A 27,184-nucleotide genomic window follows, 5' to 3' on the forward strand; every position below is an offset into this window, starting at 1 on the left:
GCCAAAAAGGTAGCAGAATCTGACGGCTGCTCACGCAGGATTATTATTTTCGGAATGCGCATGCGCAAAACCACTAGGGAGCAAAATCTGATAGGTAGCAGAAAATGACAAGTCACCGTTCCCCCCGCCCCCGTTCCCCCCTCCCCCGTTTCCGCCTCCCCATTGTGCGCACATGCGCACTGCTTCCCCCCGATCCCCCCGTGCATTGAGTAAGTGTTGCAAGTCCTGCCGACACGGCTCCTATTATAGGAGTAAGATATAGGGAAATAGCATTATGTGAAAGCTATGGCAGTTCAAACAGGTATTCCACAGTAGAACAGTTTTTGCATATTGATAACATAGGGAGGAAACTTTGTCACTTTGTGGACATGTCTATTCAGTATACTTCTCTTTGAAAAAGTATTTGCTCAAATTGTGTGGTCAAGAAGACGGCAACACTGGGGTTGAATCTCAATACAGGGGTTGCGGTCTACGTAGGCTGCATTTGAAGACCAATTGCGTCATAGCGGCGCGCAAAGGTTGTTCCATTTGCAAGGCTCCTTGCAAGGCTCCTCATATGCGGCCGAGAAATGCAGCCTTCGTTTCACGGTTTTGAAGGCTGCATCAGATGTATCATTCGCGGCCCAACATATCCCAAGATTCATTGCGTTTTTTTCAGAGATGGCATAAAATAAAATAAAAAATAACAAAACAGCAACGTGTTGCTCCATCTTCTTAACTTTTATCTTCCTTTCTTTTTTTCTTGTACTTTTTTTTCTTTTCGTCTGGTAGGCAATTTCTTTTTCTTTTTTCCTCCGTTGACAAGGCTGTCTCCATTGGCAGCAATCAGGGTTGCTAGGCAGCACAGGAGCGGCGAGTCGTCACGCAAGGTAACGGCTTGTTACGCAAACCGGAAATGCTCGTAAACGGAGACCTGCGGTGCGGAGACCGTCCCGTTTAACAACGCTCGTTCGGCCCTGGTTCGGCCTTCGAATCGGCCTTCATAGGCTATAGCCTTCCAAGGACCCGGTCTCTGGATTGAGATCCAGCTACAGAGTGTGTGGGCGCCCAAGGGAAGGTCATACAAAAACAATGATATTTCACGACCAAGAGTGCAGATTTATTTACTGAACTTTTGGTGGACTTTGCTACATTTGAACAGGGCAAGACCCGCAGTTTACAAGTCTTACTCTGAATATAAGCCAAGCTTGCCGTAGGCCTATATTTACCATAAAGCTATGGCGGGGGGTTGAGGGGGTATTGGCAAAAAAGAAAAGAAAAAGTGAATAAGGAAATTTCACTAATTGTTGAACTACTGTTTATTCCTTCCATGACAACTTGAAGAGAGGGGTCGAATAGGAACGTGGACGTCGGTTAACGCAGTGTTGTTATTCGAAAGTCATCGTCTCGCTCTCGGGCCGTCTGCCAGGAGCTCCCACTAGGCCCAAGCAGGTTTCGTCAGTGCCGCCATTCAAAGTGGTGCAGTCCGAAGCTTTGACCGTTTTTCCTTCTGGCTGCTGGCCCTCAGCATGAGTGTCCACCTGAAGAGAACAACAAAACATCCGGCCCCATAGGCGCAGGAGCTTGTGTCGGGAGGTGCGTTGGAAGAGGAAGTAAATGAAAGGGTTGTAGGCGGTGGAGCTCTTGGCGAAGAGGCATGGCAACAGGCTGAGGAATGGATTCATACGGTCCTGCTCGTGGGAGTGAAATATGCTCCAGAAGCTGACCGCCACATAGGGGGCCCAGGCAATAAGAAAACCTGAGCTAATCATCACAGCCATCTGAAACAGACATAAAGAAAGCAGAAGAAAAGGGGAGGGCAGGTCAGGTAAGGGAGAAGGACAGATAATTAATCAGAGGGAGGCTCTCTGAAGATGTGTGCAGGGGGTAAACAGGTAGGCCAGAGAAAAAGCATGCAAGTGATTTGGTGATTTGAGGAATATATATAAAGATCAGTTTAAAGGTGGAGTTAGTGATTCTGGAGAATGCTTGTCAATTTCCCTTTTTTGTCAAAATTAGTGATTATCTCCTCACGATCCGCTACCTGTCAATACTGTGTTCACTGAAAAAAAATCCAGGGTTGATACACAGCCGAGGCTCTGTAAAGGGGGAATGTTGTGAGCTATGGTATAGGCCCACTTTGTTTACATACACTTTGTTTACATAGAAGTTTACAGAGCCTAGAATGTGTATAAACATCAGATTTCGTTTTCTTTCAGCGCGCAGGAGGCAGACTGTGAGGACATGTTCACTGATTTTGACCAAAAGTGATTTTTGACAACAAGCTTACTCCAGAGTCGTTGACCACACCTTTAACTTATCAGGAAGTAAGCTTCTTAATGAGCAGGAAGGTGACATGTAAATTGGTAACCCTCTAAAAATAGCCGCCTCCCAACGGATATAAAGACCTCACGTGAATACTCCATATCGTCAATATTCTCATCTTCTTATCAAGGATTATCAGTTATACGGAAATGCAAAAGATATCAAATGAGTTCATCAAATATAATTAACTCCTTTTGCATGTGGACATCTTTTGAGAAGATACTCAATGTTTCCCTACGATGGATAATAAACAACTGCTCCAACTGCTAAACAATTGTTTTTCTTTTACTATTATAACAAGATGTCAATGAATGCTTAGAAAGCGTACTTTGCTTCACAATTACACTGTGTGGTATTTTCCTACTTCTAGAGATGTTACCTGAAGGTTTTCTGGCATAAAAAAATAAGTTATGAGAACATTTGAGCAAAGCAGTTCAATAAATATTCTATTTAGTAGAACACTAAATAGATTCTAACCCTGCATTCCGAATCCCATACTTTCTACTATATAGTATGTAGAAAAAAGATTTAGGATGTCCCGATTCTTGTGGCCAGATTTAGGATGGTTAGAATTCCCCGGATGTCCAACTTCATCCGGCCAAGATTGTTAATGTTGAAAACTGCATCCTATTTGTGAGCACGTGAAGTGACGTCACATCGACGAAGCCTCCATATGAAAACAAACAGGGATGCACCGGATATAAAAGCAAGAGGCAGGATCAAGGCGCAATGAATCAATTCAAACTGTCAAACCAAGAATCGTTTAGATATTTACAGCTAAAAAACTGGTTAACGGAAAACTTTGATTTACAATATGATTTGGTTCCAGGACAATTTGAGGATGTTATGTTTAAAAAAGGAAAAAAGAAAAAGTTAATTGGCAGAATATATAATATTCTCTTGAAGGAAGAATCTAAACACTACTCAATGCATAAGCTCTATGAAAAATGGAATAAAGATCTCCAATTCAAAGAAGCCAACATAAAATGGAAGAAATGCTTGTATCTTACAAATAGTGATACAATATAAACTGATAAATTACATAAGTTGTATGCTGACTCCTCTGACCAGTGTGTGAAGTGTGGCTCTAAAGACTCCCTCATACACGCCTTGTGGCACTGTACGAAAGTGAACAAAGGATTGAATGCCATTTGTAAAACAAAAATGCAGTTCTCAGCTCAGCTGTGTATCTTTCAGAATCCCGAGGGTGTGAGGTACCCTATGGGATGGCAAATTATGTTTTCTTCCCTTGTTTACAAGAAACTAATTTTAAAATACTGGAAAGATCCAGAGGCACCAACATTAATGAGCTGGAAAGAACTTATGAAATATTATCTGACCATAGAAAATACACTATCTGAGGACAACAATAAAACAAAACAATTTAATGAAGTATGGAAACACATATTTGAAGCACTATGAGAAATAAAGCTCGTATCATTGCCAAGAAGGGAGGGGGGGAAGTGCGGTGGAGATCACAGGACATATACTGTAATTAGTTTTTGTGTTTGTGTGTGTCTTTGAATGTTATGTGGTATATGTTGGGGTGTGTGTGTGTGTGTGTGTGTGTGTGTGTGTGTGTGTGTGTGTGTGTGTGTTTGTGTGTGTGTGTGTGTGTGTGAACATGCAATCAATTACTGATTCTTCTCTGCAGGAATATGCATAAGTATATGTAAAGATTATTATTTTTAATTTTAATTTTTTTCTCAATTTATAGAGCAGGGAACACTGTTACAATGAACAGCATACACATGTCCTCTTTTCTTTTTTACTTTTTCTTCATTATGTTGTGTCTGTTCATGTTTGTTTGTTTGCTTGTTGTTAAAACCAAAATAAAAAGAATTATACAAAAAAATACAGAGGGTCAATAGAAATGTGTAATAGCTTCAAATTACATCCCAGGAATTGCAGGAAATGTCTCAATTGTTTGTTTGCCTTGTATGTGGTTTCACAAGTTGCTTACAAGCTATATACATAACGTCTTCCTCTCCCATCGTTCCCTCATAAGCGCACACTCATGAATATGCACACTACCCATCAATTTAAAAATTCTGTGAACACGCCAGCTTCTGCCCATAGACCCTTCAACGGGTTAAAAGAGGAAAAAATCTTTGTAATAATGTTTTAAAGAACATAAAACAGATTGGATATCTACAGTATTGTCAAATTAGGACTCCACTTGGCGGCATATATAACATAGAGGGCTGCTGCTGAGAACCTTCTCCCAGTAATGAGGCTTTTTATGGGGAGAATATAAAATATGAATTAAGAATAGAGTTTAAATTTAACTCTCTCTTACAGTACATTGTCTTGAATTATAGTTAGGGACAAAAGGCTTTTCAAATCACTGCCTGCATTGGACAAAGTATGGGTTAAGGTTAGGGTTAATAAACCCTTACTTTATAAAGGGTTACAGCATGAGGTTGTTCTTACAAGTGTGATTTTCTTTTCAACGTTGCCATAGTGAAAGTCATTGCTCTGGATGGATCGATAGGCCATGTGCAGCTTCCAGGCGATACCAAAATAGGTGAAGAGGATGGCCAGAGAGGGGAGGAATGTGCAGAGTATGAAAATAGTTATAATGAAGGTGGAGTGGTTCAGGGACTCCCCGTAGCCGGTCCAGTCAATCGAGCAGGCCAGTCCATACGGCTCTGGCCCATAGCTGCCCCAGCCCAGCAGGGGAAACGAGGCCCACAGGGTGGCATACAGCCAGATCCCACCGATCACAAGACTGATGGTCCTCCTCTGGAACTTGATACCTGTGCACACACAGATTTCAAATCTAAATGAGTATGTTCACTTTATTGCAATAAAACCAATATTTTGCACTACGGAATACATGCTAACTCCTCTTTTATGAGTTTTGCATCACAAAGGTTAAGCAGGAACTGTAGGTGACAATACGTCACTTCTTTAGGTGGCACAGCGTGTAATGATGGGTCTGATATGTGGGAGTGATACGGTGCTAAACCATTGTAATACAGTCGGAGACACGTTAAGGAATTGATAAAGGAGATTACAAATAAGAGCAATAAGAGGATTATTGGGGAGCTGACTCCCTACTCAAACATGAAAACACACACACATCAGATCAGTACATTTGGTGGAATAGTGGAAGGAGTTGTGGCAGCAAATGGGTGTCTAGTATATCTATTAGATCTGCATGAGAACTCGCGTGTCGCGCCTTAACCCTCCTGTTATGTTCATTTGTCAGGAACAGCAATGGTGTTCCGGGTCAATTTGACCCGGGGCATGTTTAAATCTCCAAAAGATGTCCTAAACCAAAAAAAATCCTAACAAGCAGTGTGCACATGTCATTACCAACTCCATTACTAACTATTCTATCAATATTTAGTGCAATGTGGTTGTGGTGATCACAGCTGGCTGCTGTGTGTGTTCCTCCTCCTCCTACTGCCACGCCCCCTGTCCGTCTCCGTTCCACACCTGGTCTGCATCTGCAATCAACACACCTACATCTACTCCTGGTTTCCCTGCAGTCGGTGCCAGAGCGTTCCTCGCACTCAGTGGTAATTATACGTAACTGGCTACTAGTGTATTTGTCTACCTCGCTCTCGCTCTCTCGTCTCCTGTTGTGTTTTGTGCTCATTCTAACTTATGTTTCCTCTGCCTGCAGTTACCCGGACCTCGCTCTCCAGCATACCCACCTGCTTCTCCACCCCGGCTTCCCCACTCACTACCTGCTCCCCCAACTCGTTAAATAAACCTTTTTTATTATATCCAACAACTGCCTCTGTCTGCTCTTGGGTCCAGTACCAAACCATAACAGAACGCTCTGGCCAAGATGGACCCAGCGGACTTAGGCAAGATTCGTGGAGCTCTCGCCGCTCAAGGCACCCAGGTGGCGGAGCACAGCCAAGCCCTCCGGGACGCTATGGAGGCTTTCGAAAGTCTCGCTACCCGTGTCACTCAGATGGGTCAGCATTTGGATCTACTGGTTCCCCTCACCGCAGCGCCTCCACTGCCTGCGGCGCCTCCGCCTGCTGCCGCCCCCACTTCCCCGTCACACCTGCCACGAGCTCGTGAGCCTTTCATTCCTGCGCCTGAGCGCAGGAATGAAAAGGGAGGGGACGCCGCCAAGCGGCTTATTTCTTTACGTCAGGGCTCCCGCAGTGTAGCTGAGTTCTCCGTTGAGTTCAGGACCTATGCAGCCAGGTCAGGCTGGAACGACAAGTCACTACGTGGGCTTTTTCTTTCCGGTCTCAGTGAGTCGATCAAGGATGAGCTGGCTACTAGGGAGGAAGCTGACACTCTCGATGAAATGATTTCCCTCTCTATCCGGCTGGATAATCGCCTACGCGAGCGGCGTAGGGAGAAGGCGGGCAGCTCCGTGCCTCCGGCTTTCGCTGCTTCCTGTTCCCCACTCTTCCCTAAGACTGCCCTCTCTGCCCCCGTGACGCGTGCTGTCACTGAAGAGGAGCCCATGCAGCTGGGCCGCACACGCGTCACCCAGGCAGAGCGGCTTCATCGGATTAAGACCGGAGTGTGTCTGTACTGTGCGCTGCCCGGGCATCTCATCTCCACCTGTCCGTCACTGCCAAAAGACAGGGCTCGACAGTGAGGCTCGGGGCCCTGTTGAGCCACGCCCCCCCCCCCCGTCCCCGATTCTCTCTGTTCTCGCTCACTGCTGGATGCCACTCTCCTGTTCCTCGGGCATTCCTTTCCTGTTTCAGCCCTGGTGGATTCTGGAGCGGATGAGAACTTCATTGATGCTGGCTTCGCGTCTCAGGTTGGCATTAAATTGGAACAATTACCCTCTCCCTTAAATGCTAACGCCTTAGACGGCCGTCACCTGGCCCTTATTACTCACCGTACTAAGCCCCTTGAGTTAATTGTTTCTGGAATCACCACGAGATACTGCAGTTTCATGTCATCCTGTCTCCCCTCACTCCCCTGGTGCTGGGGCACCCCTGGCTCAAGCTTCACAATCCCCAATTTGACTGGTCTTCTGGCAAAGTGGTGAGTTGGAGCACTTTTTGTCATTCCACCTGCTTACAATCTGCCCTGTCTCCGGCAGTGGGAGATGTTCCCTTGCCCAAGGAACCTCCCGACCTCTCCTTGGTTCCCCAAATCTATCATGACCTGGGAGAGGTATTTAGTAAGTGTCGTGCGCTCACCCTGCCTCCTCATCGCCCCTATGACTGTGCCATTGATCTCCTCCCCGGCGCTCCTTTGCCCAGTAGTCGCCTTTATAACTTGTCCCGTCCTGAGAGGGAGGCCATGGAGACGTACATTAAGGATTCTCTTTCGGCTGGCCTCATGAGACCCTCCTCTTCTCCTGTTGGTGCAGGTTTCTTTTTTGTGGCCAAAAAGGACAAGTCACTTCGACCATGCACTGATTTCAGGGGGCTGAATAACATTACAGTGAAGAACAAGTATGCTTTGCCCCTCATCAGTTCCGCATTCGAGCCACTGCAGGGTGCCACAGTCTTCTCCAAATTGGACCTACGTAATGCCTACCATCTGGTTCGCATCCGTGAAGGCGATGAGTGGAAGACGGCCTTTAACACCCCCCTCGGCCATTTTGAGTATCTTGTCATGCCTTTCGGCCTAACTAATGCCCCTGCTGTGTTCCAGAACCTGGTTAACGACGTCCTCCGGGACTTTCTCAACCGCTCAGTTTTTGTCTATTTAGACGACATCCTGATTTTTTCCCGCAACCAGGAGGAACACATTCAGCATGTCCGACAAGTTCTTCAACGGCTGTTGGAGAACAAACTGTATGTGAAGGCCGAGAAGTGTGAGTTCAGTGTCACCTCTGTATCCTTCCTGGGGTTCATCATTGAGAGCGGGCAAGTGAGGACCTGCCCCGAGAAGGTCATTGCGGTGACTGACTGGCCCATCCCCGATTCCCGCAAGAAACTGCAGCAGTTTCTGGGGTTTGCCAATTTTTACCGGAGATTCATCCGGGATTACAGCAGGGTTGCAGCCCCTCTCACCCATCTCACCTCTCCTGCCCGCCCATTTGCCTGGACGCCTGAGGCGGACGCTGCCTTCTCTGGGCTTAAAAGGCTTTTCTCGTCTGCCCCCATTCTCATCCAACCGGACCCCTCCAGGCAGTTCATCGTGGAGGTTGATGCATATGACACTGGGGTGGGGGCGGTCCTGTCCCAGCGCTCTGCCTCTGATGAGAAGATTCACCCCTGCGCTTTTTTCTCTCGCCGGCTGGTTCCTGCTGAGCGGAACTATGATGTGGGTAACAGAGAGCTGCTGGCTGTGAAACTGGCGTTGGAGGAATGGCGGCACTGGCTTGAGGGGTCAGAACAGCCGTTCGTGGTTTGGACCGACCACAAGAATTTGTCTTACATTCAGACGGCCAAGCGCCTAAATTCCCGTCAGGCCCGGTGGGCCTTGTTTTTTGGACGTTTCAATTTCACCCTCACTTTCCGTCCCGGGTCCCGTAATGTCAAGCCTGACGCCCTCTCTCGTCAGTCACTGTGAACACTCCGGCCCCCCCTGACACGATCCTCTCTCCTTCCTGCCTCAAGGTGGCTGCTGTCACCTGGGAGATAGAGTCCCTCGTCCGGGAGGCCCAAGCCATTGAACCGGACCCGGGAAACGGCCCTCCCAACCGCCTTTTTGTCCCCAGTTCGGTTCGCTCACAAGTGCTGGTGTGGGGCCACACATCGCGCTTTGCCTGTCACCCTGGCGTGGGTCGCACCCTGTCGCTCCTTAAGAGGCATTTTTGGTGGCCAGCGATGGACGCTGACACCCGGGCATTTGTGCTGGCCTGCGCGGTTTGTGCTCGGGCCAAGTCCTCCCACCAACCCCCAGCTGGTCTGCTACGTCCCCTTCCGGTTCCTGGCCGGCCCTGGTCTCACATTGGCCTGGATTTTGTCACTGGTCTTCCTCCCTCAAAAGGCCACACAGTCATTCTCACCGTTGTGGACAGATTTTCAAAGGCTGTTCACTTCATTGCCCTTCCTAAACTCCCCTCTGCCACTGAGACTGCCCAGCTGCTTGTGCAGCATGTCTTCCGCCTCCACAGGATACCCACTGATCTCGTCTCTGACCGTGGGCCCCAATTCATTTCCCAAGTTTGGAAAGCGTTCTGCCGGGCGCTAGGGGCCTCGGTCAGCCTGTCATCCGGATACCACCCGCAGACCAATGGGCAGGCGGAAAGGGCAAACCAGGACCTTGGGACCGCTCTGCGTTGCGTGGCTGCACGCAACCCCTCTGCCTGGAGCGAATACCTACCCTGGATTGAGTATGCCCATAACTCAATGTCCTGTGCTGCGACTAATATGTCCCCGTTCGAATGTTCCCTGGGGTACCAGCCACCCTTGTTTCCCTCTCAAGAGGACGACATCTCCGTCCCCTCCGTTCAGCACCATCTCCGCCGCTGTCGCAGGGTGTGGAAGGGCGCTCGCTCCGCTCTGCTGCGCTCTGCGGAGCAAAACGGGCGCATTGCGGATCGCCACAGGGCTCCCGCTCCTGCCTACCAGGTTGGGCAACTGGTATGGCTGTCATCTAAAGATCTCCCCCTGCAGACTGGCTCTAAGAAACTCACTCCTCGTTTTGTTGGCCCCTTCCCCATCATTGCTATTATCAATCCCTCAGCTGTCAAACTCAAGCTACCTCCATCCCTACGTGTCCATCCCACTTTTCATGTCTCCAAGCTGAAGCCAGTCTCCACCAGCCCTCTTTCCCCCCCGGCCGTCCCCCCCCCTCCTCCCCGTCTGGTTGACAATCACCCTGCCTTCACCGTCCGGCGGTTGCTCGACATCCGTCGTCGGGGCAGGGGGTATCAATACCTCGCCGACTGGGAGGGCTATGGTCCTGAAGAAAGGACCTGGATTTCGCAGGGCCTTATCCTCGACCCCTCTCTCATCCGGGACTTTCACCTGGCTCACCCGGACAAGCCTAGGCCGCCAAGAGGCGTCCATTGAGGGGGGGATTCTGTGGTGATCACAGCTGGCTGCTGTGTGTGTTCCTCCTCCTCCTACTGCCACACCCCCTGTCCGTCTCCGTTCCACACCTGGTCTGCATCTGCAATAAACACACCTACATCTACTCCTGATTTCCCTGCAGTCGGTGCCAGAGCGTTCCTCGCACTCAGTGGTAATTATACGTACCTGGCTACTAGTGTATTTGTCTACCTCGCTCTCTCTCTCGTCTCCTGTTGTGTTTTGTGCTCATTCTAACTTATGTTTCCTCTGCCTGCAGTTACCCGGACCTCGCTCTCCAGCATACCCACCTGCTTCTCCACCCCGGCTTCCCCACTCACCACCTGCTCCCCCAACTCGTTAAATAAACCTTTTTTATTATATCCAACAACTGCCTCTGTCTGCTCTTGGGTCCAGTACTAAACCATAACAGTGGTGTTCCATACCTCTAACAGGTAATGGTTCAATAAGGATAATTCACTCGTTTTTCATTAAAAAAATACATGTTCAAACTTTTTTTGTAATGTTTCACCACTTTATTACTTTTGAAACACTGGGGAAAATGTGAAAAGTCTCCAGAGACATTGTGGCTTGAAATATAGCCCTGCCTGTCTCTGCATCCCACATACTGGCTGTCAATTCATCCTTCGACCCCAGCCAGGATGAGGAGCCCCAAATACGCATCTAAATGTGTTTTGTCCAGCTCCTTCCACTTTTCCCCAAAAACACACCTCCCTTCAAGATTAGTCATTTCCAGAATGATTTTCTGTATTGAATCTGGCATGAGCAGCTCAAAAGCTGACTTGATGTCAGTCACACGAGTCAGTGCCATCCTAGTGGACCCTGGCACTGTCTTTAAGGTGAAACTCGAAAAATTAGAATATGCAAAAAAAAATTATTTCAGTAATTTGACTCAAAAGGTGAAACTAATATAGTATATAGATCCATTACATGAAAGGTGAGATATTCAAAGCCTTTATTTGTTATAATTTAGATTATTATGGTTTACACAGCTTATGAAAACCCCAAATTTAAAATCTCAGAAAATTTGAACATTACATGAAATCAATAAAAAAAGGGATTTTTAATAATAATAATACAGAAATATCAGCCCTCTATAAAGTATAATCATGCATGTGTACTCAGTACTTGGTTTGGGTCCATTCTGCATGACTTATTGCCTTAATTCCAATTCATTTTCAATGATATTCTAATTATATGAGTTTCACCTGTATGTTTTCTGCAGAAGCACTTAATCGTCAGCAGCAGGCCTGAGCATTATTTATGTCTTCTGTGTGGGCTCTGTGTGTTTTTTCAGAGCTTACTTGGGGAGCTGTCAGCAGGCGGCCGCCCTGCTTTGTACTAAAAATAATCCATTTTGTAAATAACAGCATTCGGTTCGGAAAATCCCTCTGTGTTCTTTTGTATTCCTTGCCCCAGGTCATTTCAACATACTATGGCTGTTTTTGTTATATATAGAACTAATAAAAGGGGAACTTTATTGGAAAATACTGCATGTGATAGGCAGGAACATACTGAAGATTAACGATTGTGTAGGCTACATGGGAAATTATTGTCAGTTTAGTTTACGAGTCTGTATTTTAAGCTTTTGTGGAGAACCTTTGATATTACTCTCACGATCATCTATGGCTGTACCCAGTGCTTCTTTGATGTGCTCCAACCGGCAAATCTTAGGTCAATTCCTGCGGGTAATTGACCTCAGAATATACCATACATACTGTATGAATTATTTGGTGTACAATCAAACAAAATATTATTGCTATTGAGGTAAAATTCCGATTAGGAATTAGTCAATATCGCAAATCATGGGTGCAAAGATCAGTCAGACAAGATCCTGATTTCTAAATAAATTTGAATCTGCATGGCTTGTGCAAATTGTTCATTCTCATCAAAAATCCTTGTTGATACACCAATAAAGTACATGATCCATGCTAATCTGAAGGATTAAAAAGGGTTGCAGTTTAGCTCTGAAAAATGAAAAGTCTTTCCCCATTTGATGTCCAGCTCAGAGGCTAAACCCTTTGACCTTTGAAAAGATTGATGGGGGGGCGCCCTTAGTTCAGTTGGTAGGGCGTGCCCCCCCCCCCTTATTAATTGACTTATTAAGGCCGACTCAATATATTTATTAAGACCCGCTGACCTAAACTGTTGTCCTATAAATCCCATCTGACATTATATTACCTGTCTTCGGAGGACTGCCTGTTACCAGGTATCTGACCATCCCAATCACAGTCAGAGTCATGATGCTGGCGACGCTGAAGATCATGCCCATGAGGCCGTAATAGAGGCAGGAGTTGTCACCTCCGATCCAGGCATGGTTAAAAGCCGAAGCAATGGAAAGCGGATACATGCTGAGCGCCATGCCGATGTCTGTTACTGCCAGGTTTACCGTCAGCAGCTCGGGAGCTTTGAGCATGGTGAGGCGACGAGCTGTGCTGATTAGGACCGCTGCATTCCCCAAGATAGACAGAGTAGCTGGAGGAAAGAATACAGGAAAAAATGGTTAGAGAAACAAGAAAAAGGGTCATCTGAAAACCCCACTTTGATTATTTTCCCAATCCCTGTAGAGATTTGCTGGATCAAACCCCAACATTGACAAGGGCAGGCAGGATTTCTTTATCCATGCATTGTGTTTCAAGTCATGTCCCTTATTTGCACTCTTACATATGATACGCTGTTCTTACTTAGGTAGTGCACTCATTTCTATGTCTTCTCAAATCAAACGTGACAAAATTACTGGAAATAACAATTGCATTTGAAAGTCGTTCTCCTGTATTGTTTGCGAACGTTTCATATGCACCAAAGTACTTGATGGTTAGCTCACTTCACTTCTCATGTTTTAGATTTGACTTAATCTGAATATATTTTGCTTCCACTGTATATATTTATTTATTGTAGTGAAGGTGCTTTAAATGTGGCAATCTGCACCCACAACAAAAATTATTGACTTGACATCTTGCAAATTCTGACACCACTGTCACCCTTTCACAAAAAAGATTCTCATTCATTAGAACATGCAGTTGGATTCCCAAGGGATCATCACACATTGTTTATTCTAAGCAGAGAGAAAGATCTTGGATTTTGTTTGCTATGGTGCTTATATTTGTTGTTATTGAACAAACATTACTATGGCTCAGACCTCACTTGCTGTGTGGTTTTCTACCCGCTCAGGCTTAGTGACTAGCTGCTCCTCACATCATGCTTGGTTAACTCCAGATGCGATAGAGCTTAAAATGGTTTGTGGAGGCTGGCTGTTTGTTTGTAAGATATTGAGACTGGCACCAGTGATCATAAATGTAGTGCTCTTTACTGTTTTCTAACTGTTTTTCATGGTGGGCGCATGCCACAACTGACACATTATTCAACTACCTCACTATGTATTGTTTGCTGTTCACTTCGTTCTACACTTGTTTACTCTTTATTCTGATAGATTTACAGTATATCAGAGTATTAACACCCTTAAAGAAATAGTTAGACACATTTTTTGCCAATAGTTCGGTTGGAAGATTGATTTCACTCTCTTATCTGTGTGGTGAATGTAATGCTACAGCAAGCAGCGGCTTAGCCAAACTTACTAGAAACGGCTAACCTCACAACAACCACAACCTGGAAAACACATTATTCAACACATTACATCTTGCAATGCTCCATGTCTACCCCTCCAGAATTCCCAGAAGCTACGGTGGCCTTCAAGGACAAGAACCTAGTAAAGATGTCATCATCCATCACTGCCTCAAGTCTTTCCACAATATCAAGTGATGTGAAGATGTATTTAGTTATCTATTCTATAGTACTTCTTTGTCTCCAAACAACTGCATTTCTGCCATACACCCATCCATGCATTATATATAAAAACGCATAAGGCCGTTTAGTTTGTCCGTTCTGTGCTACTGTATAAACATGGTGGTGCAACATGGCGGCGTGCCCGCTCCTGTGTACTGTAGATAAGGTAATTAAAGAAAAGACATCCTTTATTTTAAACATTAATTAAAATGATATTAAAGAATACTGTTTTGTCTGTTCTGAAAAATGCCAATTCACTTTACACACAGTACCTTTAATGATAACCAATTTGTGACTGATTTCATTTTAGAAAAAATCATTCCCTTTACCCCTGATCAGCAAAGTGCTTACAGCTAATGGGAACAATATTGGACATTTAATTACAAAATTACTGTGTCTACTCCATTAGAGAGATTGGTAGATGTGCTCTGGGTTCAACCTTCTTTACATAATATCTTTCGCTCTTAAGCTTATGGAAATTTGATTGCCTAAAAAGGCAATATTGTCCTGACCTGTTAATTTCTGAGATACTCCTTTTAATCAGCTAAAAAGCAGTGGAGGTTTTTTGTCCCTTAGTTGTCCCTATTGAGTTTTTCCCTCCTAGAGCAACCTTGACACAAATGACCTGAATTCATACCTTGTTTGTTAACTTCCTTTTAACGTAATACCGGAGCACATTTTTCTGTGAATGCGCTTTGGTATTTTTGTACACGAATAGGTGCTTTGAGCCGCACACCTTTTAAGTAACAGCGGAAAATGCCGAGTCTTTGTCCATGCTGAATGCGACTCATGTGGATTTATTCTCTCTCCTTTTGTTATTCTCTCCCGCATCTACCTTGATCTGAAAAAAGTATGAAATGTATTTCATTTATATGTCCGGCTTTTGTGAATAGAAAACAATTTTTTAACATGTATTGCATGCAAAAGCTCAACAGGACTGCGTCGAGGCCACATAGGTTACTTCTGCCTCTTCTCAAATCAAATCAAATGAAACCAGTTTTATTTGTATAGCCCAATATCACAAATAGACATTTGCCTCAGTGGGCTTTACATTCCATACAATATGATACAATATGACACCCTGCCCTTACACCCTTAGCTCGACTGAGAAAAAACTCCCAGTAAAAAACCCTTTACCGGGATTACATTTTTTTTTTAAAGAAATCTCAGGGAGAGTCGACAAAGCAAGGGATCCCTCTCCCAGGACGGACATACTGCAATAGATGTCATAAGTAGAGAAAATCATGAAGGAATTTTATAATTGACCAGATGTTTACATGGTAATACTAAAGTAAAGTGCGGATCCACACCGTCTTGTTTCACCAGGTAAAACTAAGGTTTCCTGTGTTGTGGTGTTCTCCCCTTTCCCTTGTCTGGTCTGATTGCAGGGTTGGAGTCAGGTGTGCAGGAGCCAGGCACCAGCATCCACAGCTGCCACCAATCTACTAATCTACTGCTCTATTTATACCCGGTTCAACCTTCCAGACACTGCCAGATTGTAAACTCTGTTCCCCAGTCAGTAACTCTCCAGCCACCTAGACCTTTTGTAGTTCCGCCTGCATTTAGCTTGTTGCCAATTCTGTTCTTTTTTGCCACAGTCTCCCAGCCTGACTCCTGCCACCAGCTCCAGCCCTCGTCAGCCAGCTCTCCCTCCCTGGACCCCCCTGCCCGCCTGCTCTTGCCTGCCTCTGCTCGTCTCCCCGGATTCTCCCCTTGGCACTTCCCCCTGGACCCCCATGCCTGCCAGCCCACTCCAGAGCCCGGCCCAAATCCCCAGATTCCTTCTAAATAAACCCTCTTAAACTGGTACTGTCTCTGCGCCTGTGTCCTCCCTGTCCAGCCGTTACATATTCATGATTTACAATTAAAGTTTGATTAAACTAATGATCAAAAATGTGAAACCTGAGGCCTGCAGGTACTTTTTTTTGTTGTTATTGTAAGAATCAGAATTATACATATCTCCCAATAGCAAAATGTGTGTGTGGATCTTTAGGTCCTACCTTCAGTTTGACAAGCTGGCAAACAAACTGAAGCAATATGCGTCAGTGTGATAGAAGCATGCAAATAGACAAAGAGATTAAGGGGTGGGGGGGAGCCAGAAAGCTTGATTGCAATTATAGCCAGATTGTAATTTTGTGTGTGTGTGTGTGTGTGTGTGAGAGAGAGAGAGAGAGAGCTTGCATGCTTGCTTTTTTGTCTGTGTGTGTGTGAGAGAGAGCTTGCATGCTTGCTTTTTTGTCTGTGTGTTATGAAAAATAGAAACAAGTTTTCACAGTTTATCACTCACTGGGACTGGGACTCCAGTGAGTGAATAGTAATCACAATGTGACCGTGTTAGCCTGGCTCCGCCCACCTACCTACTTCTGCTCAAATTTCATTTTTCCTAAATGAAATGAAGTACGATGGTCTGGTTGGACCAGGCTAACCGTGTGTGTCACAACAACACACTATGCAAATAAAGAACTATTCCTCATTTTGGCTTCAACAATAAGCCCTCTTCAGACATTGAATATAATGTGGTGAATTATCTGGACACACTCGTCAATGTACATAGACTCTTCAGACTCCTTGGTCTGGAAAAGAAAGAAGCTTTGGTTGAGTGAGAACAATAGGCTCATAGAAGGAAAGGTCACGATCAATTATGCATGTCTCTGGACAAGGATCTCTCGGATTTAGGCTATAATTGATTACTTTGATTACAGGGTAGGGTTAACATAAGTTGTCATAGCATACTTAATTACACACACACACACTTGAAACAGAATACAGTATTGAACAGTATGAAGAAATGAGGATGGAATAATAATATCTGTATAGCTTAACAAAAGTAAGACTTTGTAACTCTTGTATTGACCCGTTGAAAATTTCCTTTAGACACTCAGGTTGCGTTCCGAATCGCATACTCTTTCTTTTTTCTATTCTACATACTACATCCGACGATAAAAATAATCTAGTTGGGATGCAGTAGGCATACTATTGGGACATACTTTACTCTCTTATTTCATCATAACATTGTGCCTTGATCTTGCCTCTTGCTTTTATATCCGTCACATCCCCGTTTGTTTTCATATGGAGGCTTCGTCGATGTTACGTCACTTCACGTGCGCACTGGATTGTGGGTCAGAATCGCCCAAATAGGATGCACTTTTCAACACTAACAATCTTGGCCGCATGAAGTAGGACATCCGGGTACTTCTAACCATCCGAAATCGGGCCACAAGAATCGGGACATCCTAAATCTTTTATCTACATACTATATAGTAGAAACTAAGTATGCGATTCGGAACGCAACCTCAGTCTTAGGGTGTATTCACACCTTCCGTGTTTAGTTCGGTTGAAACAAACTCAGGTGCACATCCGCCTTCAGTGCGCATCTTTCAGGCAGGTGTGAATACAGCAATCGCACCGAGACCCACTTGAAGAAATGCTGAAATCAATTGCTCAGAGTTCGATTTTCCACTATATTATAAAATGCATTGCAGTCTTCTCAAATAAAACATTGATAGAAATTCTTCTAGGCATAAACATTTATTTAACCATGGTCGAACATACTGCCATACCCTATACTGATTTTAAAAAAGATATAGAAATTACAGAAACAGCGGAGGAGATTGAGCCAATTACATCCTTAATTACATGCTTAATTCAAACATGCCGTTTCAATTGGCTTCAATTGGCTACGGATGCGTATGCTACTTGGAATGAACAATTAAACAACTTAGCCTATCCTGCATGTCTACACTGATACGCCACCCATCACTTCCTTCCATTAACTGATAAAACACTATAGGTTATTTTTATGTTTTTATAATAGTGTGTAATTGCTTTTCAATCAGCGCCTTGTGATGAAGTGCATGCACATTTTATTTGGTGCTTGTGTGTTTCCAGCAATTATTTTCTTTATGAATGACTTAAAACCATTGGTGAAACACAACGCTGGCAATGTGGCAGTTCCATGCGCAACGCAGATTTCTGGGTTACTGTACAGTGGCAGCGACTAGCGCCAGGAGCTGAAACATCACTACGGTAGAGCTAAGAAGGCTCTGAAGGTGCGAACACACTGTACACCGCCGCGCGGCGAGTTTACATAGAAAGTCAATGTATTTCACTTCGGGACGACTGACAGAGGAAATTAAGATGGATGACAACATAATAGTCACAGTTTGCTCCCATAAGTTCTGTGAATAGCCTATGTGTCTGTTGCCTGCTGTGTACAGTTATCAGTTTTGCTTTATGAACCAAGTTAGCACCGGTTAGCTTGGGTAAAGCACCATCAGTACAGCAGACTGGTGCTCTCAGCACCGGTTAGCACCAGCGCCAGCATATCCCCAGAGTAGGAGAAGGCTACTCTGGTCGAGCGGCGGACACAATATGACCCAATATGATCACGCGGCGCGGAACCTGCGATTCGCGCGGCCAACCGCCGCGCCACGGAGTGCAGTGTTAGGGCGCTCCAGACCAACCTTACCAACGTATGACGTACGAAAGAGATTGGTAGCATAGAACGTGTCGGGAAACACCCAAAATGTTAAGTAAGAACTCTAAGCTTAGGGTTACAATTATTGTAAATGACAAGTTACTTATTTCACCGCATTGAACTCGTGAAAACAGAAGTCATGCTGATAGTAAAGGGGATTTGTGAGCGGCTACCTTCCTGTTAGGCGTACTACAAAATAAAAGTCAACTCACGTTTGTCCAGTGAAATGCTTTTACTGTGAAGCCGTAGCCTTAAAGCTCCTTTTGTGTGAACAGTAACTTAAAGGTGAAGTAAGCGGTTTATTTATGTTAATATAAGTGTTAAATCGCTCTTTATTCATACAGTGATCACTTACATAATTTACATGTGCACGTTTCATAAAGCTGATCTCTCAGTCAGCTGCTCTGCATGTAATCGGCAAATAAACTTATTGGAGGAACCCGAAATTTATATCCAATCACAATAGAGAACGCTACATACCGACACCCGTCTCACTCATAGTCTAACTGCCGATGCAAGCCAGAGCGACAGATGGGTGAATGTTTATGCGCCTACAATGGCGGAGCAGGTAAAACTCCTTCCCAATGTCTGTTTTGATAGTTTTTATCATGTTTTATCACACTTATGGATCTGAGATGATGCTAGATAACTCGCTGCTTGAAGACCGCAGTGCATTAATGTGGTGACGTAGGGACGAGCGAGGGGACTGCTAACTGCAGTAACTGACAGGAAGTTAGCTCAAAGAACCATTCCGCTTACAGCACCTTCAACCGCTGAACTATAGATAGTGTTTTTTTAATGTACTGTAGAGAGAGCTGTGTCCCTGGCATAAAGGTGGTGACACACGTTTATTTTGCTAAAAAAAACGGCAGAGCAAAAATCTTTCCCCAGCCAAAGCGGCGGGTGGTCTCAATAACTTACTTATCGCTTAGACTAAATTCGCGAGTGTTATATTTGAGCCCTGCACAACACTCTCCGCTGATCACAGTGATGGTGCCGCGGAGACACCTTGCGTGTTATGTTGTCTTCTAACTTTATAACTCGCGTGTGGGTATTTTGACAGCAAATGTTATAGCCTACGCATGTGTGAAGTGGAGCCGTGACGTCAGCGTTACCAGGGAAAATGGTTTTGGTGTTTACAAGAAACCAAAACAGTTGTGTTTTCCAAAATTTCCTCCCTGGGAGTTGATCTCAAAAACTTGCGGTTTCATGCCTGCGTTTGCTGTTTTCTTGTAAATCAGGGGTCCCCAAACTTTTTTCACTGAGGGCCACATACAGAAAAATCTACGAAGGGCCGGGCCACTTTGCAAAAATAACACATTTATCAGGACATGTAGCTGCTCTGATGTTTAGTTTCATAGTGTCTTCGTAAATTGTAATCCTTCTTCACGGCAACACTTTCCTTGCACATTAAACAGACACATTCCCCCTCTTGTTTATATGCCAATGATACACCCAGTGTTTTCTGCCTTTGCATCCAATGTCCAGCAGGGTGAAAATAGTATCCAGCAGAGGTCCCGACCCTCCTAGGGGGGTCCGGGGGTATGCCCCCCCGGGAGATTTTTTTAAGTTTTTAAAGCGGAATGCATGAATTTGGTGCACTTTGAGAGGGAAATTAAGAGGCTAAATCTGAAGAATTTTGTATGAAAAAAAATGGAGACACTGTGTCAGATGAATTAGAAGCTATTGGAGAAGGACACATAGATTTTCCATAATAATATTAATTTAAAATAAAATATTATGCAGGGTCCTCTGGGATGGGCTTGTTGCTAATTTTCTTTTATGGGACATATTTGTCTGTAATATAATGAGTGCATTTAAATTATTTAAAAGCGCCATATTACATTATATTTTTAAAATGTGCCACGGGCCAATCAATCAGTGTTTGACACCCCTGCACTAGTGGGTTAACTAAGAAATGCAACAAAAAAAAAAAATTAAAAAAGAATTAAAAAAAAAAAATAAAATAAAAAATTACATTACATTACATTACATTATCTTTTTAAAATCGGCCGCGGGCCAATAAAAAGCGGGCCGCGGGCCGCATTTGGCCCGCGGGCCGTAGTTTGGGGACCCCTGTTGTAAATGATATAGTGCTTTGCGGATGCACCGTTTCGTGTTTTTGCATAAACAGCACCTAAGTAGGGGTTACGAATGACGTAGCATTAAGAAGGCTTTAAGAAGGCTTCGAGAAACCGGCCCTGGTGGTACCAAACTTCTCCCATTTACGTATGACGAAGGCCACTGTGCTCATTGGGACCTTTAAAGCTGCAGAAAGGTTTTTGTACGCTTCCCCAGATCTGCGCCTCGAGACGATCCTGTCTCGGAGGTCTACAGATAATTCCTTCAACTTCATGCTTGTTTAGTGGTCTGACATGCACTATTAACTGTGGGACCTTATATACACAGTCGGGTGCCTTTCCAAATCAATTCCAAACAACTGAATTTACCACAGGTGGACTCCAATTAAGCTGTAAAAACATGGATGATCAGTGGAAACAGAATGGACCTGAGCTCAATTTTGAGCTTGATCGCAAAGGCTGTGAATACTTACAGCGGGTGAAATAAGTATTGAACACGTCACCATTTTCCTCAGTACATATATTTCAAAAGGTGCTATTGACATAATATTGTCACCAGGTGTTGGTAATAACCCAAGTAATCCATACATACAAAGAAACCAAAGCAAATATGTCCATAAATTAAGTTATGTGTAATAATGTGAAATGACACAGGGAAAAAGTATTGATATTTATTTAATACTTTGTACAAAAGCCTTTTTTTTGGTAATGACAGCTTCAAGACGCCTCCTGTATGCAGAAACTAGTCGCAGGCATTGCTCTGATGTGATTTTGTCACATTCTTCCACACAAACAGTCTTTAAATCTAGAAGGTTCCGTGGGCCTCTTTAATGAATCTTGATCTTCAGTTCTTTACATAGATTTTCAGTGGGACTATTACTGGGAAGTGTAATTTTAGCATTATAGTGTCAATTGCGGTGTACTTTGTTTGTGTGTGTGGCCTTGTGCAAATTCTGCAACTTCTTTTCTGCTGCCTGTCTTGGCCAGGACTCCCAGTGAGAAGAGTTACTGTAACTCAATGGGACCTTCCTGGTGAAATAAAGGTTAAATAAAAATTAAATTAAATTTAAGTCAGGTGATTGGCTGGGCCATTCTGAAACCAATTGCGTGTTTCCTTGGCTGTGTGTTTGGAATCATTGTCTTGCTGAAATGTCCACCCTCGTTTCATCTTCATCACCCTGGTAGATGGCAGCAGATTTTGGTCAAGAATGTCTCGATAAGATTGCCTGTACCGTTTGCTGAAAAGCAGCCCCACATCATGATGTTCCGAACCTCAAAACTTCACTGTTAGTATAGTGTTTTTAGAGTGGTGTGCAGTGATATTTCTCCTCCAAACATGGTGTGTATTATGGCATCCAAACTCTTACATTTTGCTATCATCTGACCACACTATATTCTCCCAGTATTTCACTGGCTTTTCAAAATGTTGTGCAGCAAACTTTAAACAAGTTTAAAGCAATGGAGTTTTGCTTGGTGAGCGTGCATACAGGCCATGAGGGTGGAGTGTATTACTTACTGTTTTCTTTGAGACAACGCCTGCTAATTCCAGGTCTTTTTGAAGCTCTCCACAAGTGGTCCTTGGCTCTTGGACAACTTTTCAGATCATTCTTTTCACTCCTCTGTCAGAAATCTTGCGAGGAGCACCTGATCGAGACACATTTATGGTGAAATGATAGTCTTTCCACTTCCGTATTATGGCCCCAGCAGTCCTCACTGGAACATTCAGGCACTTAGAAATGTGCCTGTAACCAATGCCATCTGTATGTCTTGCAACAATTAGGTTGCGAAGGTCTTGAGACAGCTCTTTGCTTTTATCCATCATGGCTTTTTGTAGGCCATCAGTTGGGACTGAACCAGCTAATATTATTTGCATTGACAAGGGGCTGGATTGCTTTTTAATTACCGATACACTTCAATTGTTGTCTTGGCTTTCCATGCCTTTTTGCACCTCCCTTTCTTAATGTGTTCAATACTTTTTCCCTGTGTCATTTCACATTATAACATAAATTAATTTGTGAACGTTTTTGTTTTTGTTTCTTTGTATGTATGGATTACTTGGGTTGTTACCAACACCTGGGGCCTATTTCAGGTAGCTGGTTTTGAGGCAACCCAGAGTTTGTTCGCTCTGAGTTAGTGGAAACTCTGGGTTTTCCGTTTCAGGTAGCAGGTTCAGCGCAACCGAGAGTCAGTTACTGCGGCAACATACGCCGTGGGTCTAACCTGCTGGATAGGTGGTTAGACCTACCCTGAGTTTGTTTTCACTTTACGCTGCAGCTCCGACTGAAGAAAGAGTGTCACTGTCACACGCGTCCATGTACAGTTTGAAGCAAAATCACTCCATAGAAATCTCCATCGGGATGTTTTTATCATTTCCTGATGATTTTACGTTTGACCGATCATTTATCTGATCAGTAGCCTTGTTCTCAGCCCTCGGTCCATTCATATAGGCGGCCACCTTACACATCGTGACATGCTCTACATTCAGATTAATAAACCTATTTGTATTGTATGCTTTTTAACGTCTGTGCCACTGAACAGATTTATGTCAGGTGGATTCATGTAACGCTGCGGCTGCACGCGATATACTGTTCACTTGTGCGATCCTAAAGTCACAGACGAGCCTCGTTAAATAGCCTAATATGAATATAAAAATGATATAATAATTTAAACTGTGATCACTTGAGGAAAATGGATCTGGTAATAAATCAATCAGGCTCTTCAATGGAAACTGTCACCTTATGTGTCAGACGTCTTTCACTCCCCATTTAAAAGAAGCGACAGTCTGTTTACTGCACAGTGGGCTATTAGGCTATAGCTTCCCAACATATTATACAGTGAATATAAAACACTGTCAGAAATTCTGTGCCGCGCCAGCTTTATTACTTTACTGCTGATATGCATAACTTTTTAAAATAGACTATGGCTTCTCATACGGAAGCGAAATGATTGCTCTGTTTTTTTTTCTGAATTGCCGAGGAGATTAGATCAGAGTTATGTGACAATATCCCCGTTAATTCTTCTCCATAGGCTACCATAAACTCATTCGTTAATATTTCTAAAGCCTGTTACATACTCCGCGAGAAGAAAGAACAATGTTCTCGGTGACAGAGCTGCGAGAAGTTCTTTCTGGTCTGACATTACATACTTCACGAGAACTCAACTGCCGAACTCCTCAGCGCGGCGCATTGTTACCATGGTAATTGACTCAGTAGCGCCAGCTGATTTCACTTCGCTTTCCTCATTGACTTCAGACTGACCAATCACAGAATAGTTCTCGGACAAGCTGTGAGAAGAAAGTTCGGCCCGGGTGATGTGTCGAGAACAAGCTGCGAGAACAGCTAAACAAGAGCTAAGAGAAGAAAATGAAGTCATTTTCTTCTCTCAGCTCTGTCACCGAGAACTTTGTTCTTTCTTCTCGCGGAGTATGTAACAGCCTTAACTCCAGTGGGAGTAGCGGAGAATTTTTTTTTTTTTTTTTTGAGAAGTGGAGAAGTGGGAGGATCACGCATTTGTTTCTTCTGTTTCCATGGTGAATCATGTTATCAGCGATCCATTGACGATGGCTTTTATGCACACGCTCCACCCAGAGTGAACACGCTCAGAGTTGATTGACCCAACGCTGATCCACTGTTCTGTAACCGAAAACCCAGAACTCAGAGCGCAGGATTGAACTCAGAGTATGTAAAACCAGCTACCTGAAATAGGCCCCTGGTGAAATGTCAAGTCAATAGCCCCTTTGGAAATATATGTACTGAGGAAAATGGTGATGTGTTCAATACTTATTTCACCCGCTGTATGTTCAAGTGATTTCTTATTTTTTTTATTTTTAATACATTTGCAAATATCTCAAACAAACTTTATTTAAGTTGTCAATATGGGGTATTACTGTATGTGTAATATTTGACAATAAAAATAAAAAATCAGCATTATTCCAGGCTGTGATAACGAAATGTGGAAAAGGTGAAGAGCTGTGAATACTTTCCGTATGCGCTGTACATGATCATAAAATTATCCAGGTTTCTTGTCTGCTGTCTGCAGTTGTGTCTTGAGTCCTCACTAGGACCAAACAAGTAGATCACATTACCCCAGTTCTTAGGTCTTTACACTGGCTTCCTGTCACTCAAAGAATTGATTTTAAAATATTGATGATGGTCTACAAAGCCTTAAATGGTTTAGGGCCAAAATACATTACTGATCTGCTGATACGTTATGAGCCGCCCAGAGCCCTTAGGTCGTCTGGGACAGGTCTTTTAAAAGTCCCCAGAGCTAGGACTAAACAGGGAGAGGCGGCATTCAGCGTATATGCGCCCAATATCTGGAACGGACTGCCAGAGAGTCTGAGGTCCGCTGAGACTCTCAGCTCTTTTAAATCGGGTCTCAAAACGTTTTTGTTTCCCTTTTAACCTGTATTTTTTTTGGTAAAATGTTTTAATTCTTTTATTTAAATGTTGTATTTTTATCCATGTTTTTGTATTTGTATTTGTATTCTTTATTTGATTTTAACCCTGTGCCTGAAATGTGCTTTATAAATAAAATTGCCTTGCCTTGCCTTGATTCCTGACCATCTCCGCCACTCGTTTCTGTACCAGCTGAGTGACCTAATCAATAGGCTGTCTGAGCTACATTTAACCACTCAGGCTGATTACTTGTAATGGAAAACAACACTAGCCTGGCATTCCCAGACCTGCCACTAGGCGCTGGCAAATTAAAATTTGCTGCGCCTGTTGGTCTGGACACTCTCCGTTGAAGCTTTTTCAAGAAGCCCAGAAATACGGGCTCACTTTTCAATTGGTTCTATCTAATATGGGCGCGCCAGAGCCCTTTATATGGTACTCTGGGGAGGACGTAACCGGATGATGACAGTGACGTGCATGCGACGTCGAAGCCGTGATAGTAAACATCAAAGATGGCTGCGGATATGTTGTGTGAGTTTGAGACTGCTTTGGCCTCGACCCTTTACGATTTGGAAGACGGCACTCAAATCTTGCATTAGCAAGTAAGTGGAATGTTCTGTTTTGCCGACCGACAACGGCAAACGTTTAATTTAACAGTTTAACAGCTGTTCGCTAAACGAATGGGGCTTACGTCACCTTGTGCATCGCTCTGATTGGTTGTAGTGCTATCCAACTGCGTGCAGTGGCATTTGAAATGCACGAGTAGGAGCCGCCCCTTGAGTTGGAAATTACTATTGATCGTGGCCAGACATTCTATCGTTCAAGATATCAGGGTCTGGATTTCCAGGCTAAAACAACACCAATAGCGCTAAAATGTCTGGACGTTTTAAACCAGGATAAGGTGTTTAGACATGCTAAGCACAACCTGTTGGGAGATTGTCTGAGATTACACATCCAATTTAAAAAAAAACCGATGATAAACAGGGCACCCAAGTGCATGTTAACACACTCTCTCTGTTGGCTCTGTATTTTAGCACGTTGGATCTTCATTCAACTGAAAGATGACATGGAAAACATCTAAGCTATTATTTGATTTTAAGTACTGGTATGACATTGAGAAATGCCACTAAATCAAACTGAGGCATGGAAACCGAAACAAATGAGATGCAAAGCTCTCATTCATCTAAATAGATATCCTATTTCACGTTATAGTATGTTACTGTTTGTTATGCAAATACCTGTGCTTGTTGGAGGCTCTATGGAAGACCTAATTTAAGATGAGTAAAAATGATCACGCCCCGCAGCTTCAACAAGGCTTCTTATCAGTTTTGAATTAATAGGAACACAAAGCAAAGCAAATCAAACTAACATTGCACAAAATTGAGATTCATAGGACTGTTTCCGTTTAGAAATTGAAATAATGCATCCTATATACCTTTTGTCCTCCAGCGAAAATAAGAAGCATCCCAAGAATTTCCCTCAAAATGCTAATCAAAATCATTATTTCTCATTATTAATATTTCTTATTTTTCCCGTAAATTCCTGGGGATTTTTTTCTGGATCCTAAAATAAGCTAGTTCAACATTAACCTTAGATGGCATTTCACATTTACACGACACAATCTGCCAATGTGAAATAAGTAAGCAATGTACTTACCAATTATCACCAGGAACATCCCTGCCCAGATATCAACAGTAGGCGACAGTTTGGACATGTATTTACCATCCATGGTTGTCTAGGCGAGATTAAAAACACACTGCTGACACTCAAGTGCTTCCCAGTAGGAAGTCCCCTCCTTAACAGGTTAAGTTTAGTCCCAGATATCACTGTACTGTGTTTTTAAAGGACCGCCCTCATATCATTTCCGTGCGATGCAGCATTTGGCACCTGATATACAGACATGTCGCCCGTATAGTCAATTACCGTGCAGAGCAGGACACAGTGTCTCAAAAGGATGACAGACCCCTTCCACCTATAGCCGCATACACCAGCCCCACTAACATGTGCACAAATGCAATGGTGCGTCCACACGAACACACACACACACACACACACACACACACACACACACACACACACACACACACACACACACACAAATCCAGATTATGATTATTATCCATCATTTTGCTCGTCCTTCAAAAAAACACTATTTACAGGATTAAAGCCTGAGGTAACTAAACGATATGATGTCGGATCCTGGCAGTGTACGTACAGTAT

The 27,184-nt window shown here is 43.8% G+C and overlaps 1 protein-coding gene across 1 annotated transcript; it reads right to left on the bottom strand.

Moving 5' to 3' along the window:
* Positions 1-1,367: 1,367 nt before the first annotated feature.
* Positions 1,368-26,693, bottom strand: opn8a (opsin 8, group member a; the record flags this gene model as incomplete). The annotated part of the gene is made up of 4 exons (XM_080047482.1): positions 1,368-1,760; positions 4,738-5,063; positions 12,411-12,704; positions 26,621-26,693. 4 exons carry the CDS (start codon positions 26,691-26,693, stop codon positions 1,368-1,370), a joined length of 1,086 nt encoding a protein of 361 aa, XP_079903608.1.
* Positions 26,694-27,184: the final 491 nt, after the last annotated feature.

This window comes from Ammodytes marinus (assembly GCF_949987685.1).
Source record: "Ammodytes marinus genome assembly, chromosome: 19".
Lineage (NCBI taxonomy): Eukaryota > Metazoa > Chordata > Actinopteri > Uranoscopiformes > Ammodytidae > Ammodytes > Ammodytes marinus.